This window comes from Cebus imitator, unplaced genomic scaffold, assembly GCF_001604975.1.
Source record: "Cebus imitator isolate Cc_AM_T3 unplaced genomic scaffold, Cebus_imitator-1.0 Scaffold561, whole genome shotgun sequence".
Classification (NCBI taxonomy): Eukaryota; Metazoa; Chordata; class Mammalia; order Primates; family Cebidae; genus Cebus; species Cebus imitator.
This window is the reverse complement of record NW_016107876.1, coordinates 1,101,995-1,106,012: the sequence shown is the minus strand read 5'-3', so window position 1 is coordinate 1,106,012 and position 4,018 is coordinate 1,101,995. Positions and strand designations below refer to the sequence as shown.

At 48.4% G+C, this 4,018-nt stretch overlaps 1 protein-coding gene across 1 annotated transcript in view; it reads right to left on the bottom strand.

Moving 5' to 3' along the window:
* TBX22 (T-box transcription factor 22) overlaps window positions 1-3,001 on the bottom strand; it is a 9,489-nt gene extending 6,488 nt beyond the window's left edge. Inside the window, 3 exon segments of the mRNA XM_037733984.1 lie at window positions 1,007-1,108; window positions 1,927-2,107; window positions 2,694-3,001. Coding sequence (XP_037589912.1) covers window positions 1,007-1,108; window positions 1,927-2,107; window positions 2,694-2,844 — 434 coding nt within the window. The 5' untranslated portion in view covers window positions 2,845-3,001.
* Between the last annotated feature and the right edge of the window lie 1,017 nt (window positions 3,002-4,018).

The following is a 4,018-nucleotide window of genomic DNA, read 5'->3' as shown; positions in this document are numbered from 1 at the left end:
AAAATCCCTTAGGAACACACCCCTATGCAGCCTCCAGCTGATCACATGGTTTCCAATCTCAATTTCCCAGTTTTTCTCCTGTTTCCAAGCCAGCTGCAACTTGAGAAGCAAACAGCTTTTTCTGCCATTTCCATGCTGCAGCCCCAGCAGTCCTCTGAGCTGAGCCTTCTCTTTGTTTCCAAAACTAGCCCTGGATTTGAGGTGGGCTCTCTCCTTGGAGGACCAGAGATCTACCTCTGGGTCAAATGTTCACAGTCGTAGTGTAAAAAGCTCTCACCTCCTCAACCCCTCCAACCCTGAACTGGACCCCAAGCCCCTGAGTCAAAGTGATGGCAAGCTGGTGTTTCTAGGGTATATCCCAGAAAAGCTTTTTGGCTTTGGGACAGTTGGGCCACTTTCAATCTGCTGTAATTTGAGGGCTTAAATAAAGGGAAAAGGATACTTGTACCCACTAAGACCCAGACATTGCTTCAGGGGAAAGGTTAAACATGAATAAAAAGACAGGCCTAGACACAGGAACTGCTTGATTGACCTTGAGTGGCAAATCTGTCATCCTTTTGGGCTCCTGCTGCCAAAGCAGGACTGCTCAGAGCCCAGCGTGTCCCCAGAGGGCCAGCACCCCATAAAGCCTGGGGATTTCTCCCCCAGTTCCTTTAACCTGCTTCCCTTCTGGTCTCCAGAGCCCACACCCTCTTCAGTTTACACAACCAACGCCAGAGCAGTGGGTAGGGAGAGGCTTGAGGTACATTTGAAGCTCAATTAGTGTCCTGCATTCACTGCATTCCAAGAGGGGATAAGGGCAGAGAGAGGTAGAAGCCTGCTCTTATTTCACTGGGAACCCCAATTTGAATAAGAAAATTCAACTCCCAAAGCCCACAGGAGGGCAATCCTCCACCCCACCCCCTCATGCTAGAGTTTTCAAAGTCCTGCTGTCAGGTTGCAGGTCTGAAGGTCCAAATCCTTCGCCCTAGCCTGGGCATGGGTACCATCCTATGGGGCCCATTACTTATAGCGTTTGGAATCCACTGGCACCACGTCGATGACCATATAGTACTGCTTCCCGGGATCCAACCCTTTCACCTTGACCCGAACAGAGGGGAACATCCGCCTGTAAGAAAGAAAATAAAGACTGACTCAAGAGCTTTCAGAAATGTTTGGAAGAGGGAGTGGTTCTTGACAAATGTTGACTGCAGTGAAGGGACTCACAATACTCTTCCCATTTCAAAATAAGTTCAAGGAATAGCATTTGCTGCATAAGGAAAGATTGGTGGTTGTGTACTTGATTGAACAACTACAGAATTCTAGGCGGAGCAGAATATTATTACCACAAGGTTTTGTTTATGTCCCTCCCCAAACATAATAAAAAGCTTACAGAAGAAAAAGTATGAAAGAAAAAGGTGTGTCCCAATCTCCTTTTCAAGGATACTTTCTGTGAAGCAGATTTGTAGAAGGCCGAAATTAATAAGACTCACAAAGTAACCAGCTTCAGCAAAGTGGCTGTCCCATGCCAAAAAGTGGCTATGGGAATGGCTCACCTCAAAATAGCCAGGGCCAAGGCTGGCGGGCTGGAGGAACTGTGACATGGGATATTGTCCATGGGTATCTTGCAGGCCCTATGTGAGAGGTCTGGCCACAGTCTGAGACCAAAATCTGATTTTTGTCTCATATTACACAGGCAGAAGACGGGGAGGTGAGTTATTGGAGTCACAGTGTACAGAAAAGGAAGAATGAGCCACCAACATGGGGCCAGGTAAGTCCTAGCCCTATTAATTGAGGGGTCAAGGCTTTCTAATGTATGCCAAGGGGTTTAGGAAAAGGGACGGAGGAGTGCCAGAGCAAAAAACTGGAGACTCCACATCTTACCAGAGCGGTAAATTAAGTGCCTAATGTGTGCGACCCTTGTAAACAGCTTGGGCAGAACCGAACCTGCCCGCTTTAGTAATGATCATCTCAGTCCCGATGTCATGGAATTTCTTCCACAATTCAGATCCTTGAAGCTCCATTTGAATATCTTTCTCTTCCAGACTTTCAGGGCTGTTGCCGTTGCCACTGTCGCTGCCGCAGGCAGAGGAAGCAGTTGTTGAGGGCTCTGTCTTAGGTTGTTTTTCTGCTGGACACAGAAACGCGCTCAGGGTTTGAGAGAGCATGACAGTTCACATGCCCACTTCTCGCTGCTGCCTATCTTGGAGCAGACAGGCCTTGTCCCTTCTCCAGGAACTTTGGCGGCAGATTCCCCAAGCTCCTCATAACACCCTCTATGGCCTCTGAATGGAGAGAGAGCGACCGTGAAAAGTGCAGGCCCCCCTCCCTTTTTTTTAGATTTGCCAATCCTCACTCTCCTGGAGACGTTTATAACCGAGACTGGATCCCCTCGGGATTTAGGAACTCGCCAGGCTTCCTATCCCGGGATACAACAGCCACCCGCTGGTTCTGAGACCTTTCAACGAAGGTAGGAGCAGGATGTAGGAGAGACTCACTTCACAATCATGTAGGGACCCTACCCTTTACCGCAAAGAAACTGCTGTACTGTCAGAGGGATTCGGAGGCGCTGAAACTTCTCCTACACCACCAGGTGGTCGAGGTGTCGCGCCGGCCCCTAATGTGGCTGATGGCTGAGTCAGGACGCGAGCCAGGCGGGGAGATGCGGATCCAGTAAGCTCGGGCAACCGGCTCAAGGCAATGGGAGTACTTACCGGGCTGCTCGCTTTTCCCTGCACCGCTTCTCCCTGCCGCGCTTCTCCTTCTCTCCTCCTCTTCCTCTCCGCCCTCTTGGAGTTTTCTTTTGCTGGGTCTCCCCACTAAGGCTTCCACGGAGAAGGCATGCGCCCGAGAGCTCAGAGCCATCCCTGGAGGGGGCGAAGGGATTCTTTGCAGCAAAGTTTCAACCTGAACTGGGTTAGGGAAGGAGGGGAGAGACAGATGGAGGGCACAGAGGGTAAAGGAAGGAGGGAAAGCGGGAAAAAAACAAAACAAAACCCAAAACCCAAATCTGAAAAAACAATTTCTGTATCTGTATTCAAAGAAAATAATTGTGTGTGCGTGTGAGTGTCTGTGTAATTTTTATATATACATTTTTTTTGTTTGAATAGACAAAATGAAAGGAGAGGAAGATCAAACTAGTGTATATGTCCTTCAGAGTCTAGTCTCCCTTCCTCCCAGTGGACATGTGCAGACCATTAGTCTCAAATCCCTGATTCCAGAACCTGGCAGAGCACAGAGATTGGCAAGCGCCGGCCTTTTAGGGAGCAGACCTGCCGCCAATTGCGGCTCAGGTTGCTCGGATTGGGAGTTACTGTTGCATCCAGTGAATACCCAGCCGGTCACTGCCTCCACTGTTTGTTTTGGAAACTATTGGAAGCATAAAAAACACAGTGAGTGACACTTCAGAGTTTGACAGGGAGGGGGGTTGGGGACTTGTTGAAAAAGAGCTACAGATAGGGAGGTGGAGAGAGAAGAAAAGGGAGACACAGGTTAAGGTTTTATATTAAAGTGTAAAACTCAAAGACATGCGAAATAATTGTCCACGAGGGGCCGCTTTTATTGAAGCAGATCCAGAGAGGTGTATCAGGGTCTTTTGCTCTCCAGTGAAGGCACTGGGAAACAGAAAGGAGTACAAGATTTTTTGGGCCAGTTGGCTCTGCAGTTGAAGTTTCAAACTAGGTGAGAAGCCGTTGTGCCAGTTTATCCTCTCTCTTCTGGTAGTGAGATGAGGGCAGGCAGGAGTCTCCCAGATGCCACTGTCAAGCATCAGAGAAAGTTTGGATCTTCAAGCTCTGCCTCTGCTGAAGCCCAATATTCCCATACATAGCCTTTGTTTTTTCTCACAGGACTTAATCAGCAAACACAGCCTAAAAACTCCAGGGCCACCAGCAGGGCAACAAAAGGGCCTTTGCTCTCCAAAATGTGCACAACTCAAAATGTTCAGATTAAACAATTGATTTCAGTGTCTCCTGGAATATATTCTTGGGCTGGATTTTACTTTTCCTTAAAATGGATAAAGAAGTTTCTTTTTTTCAGG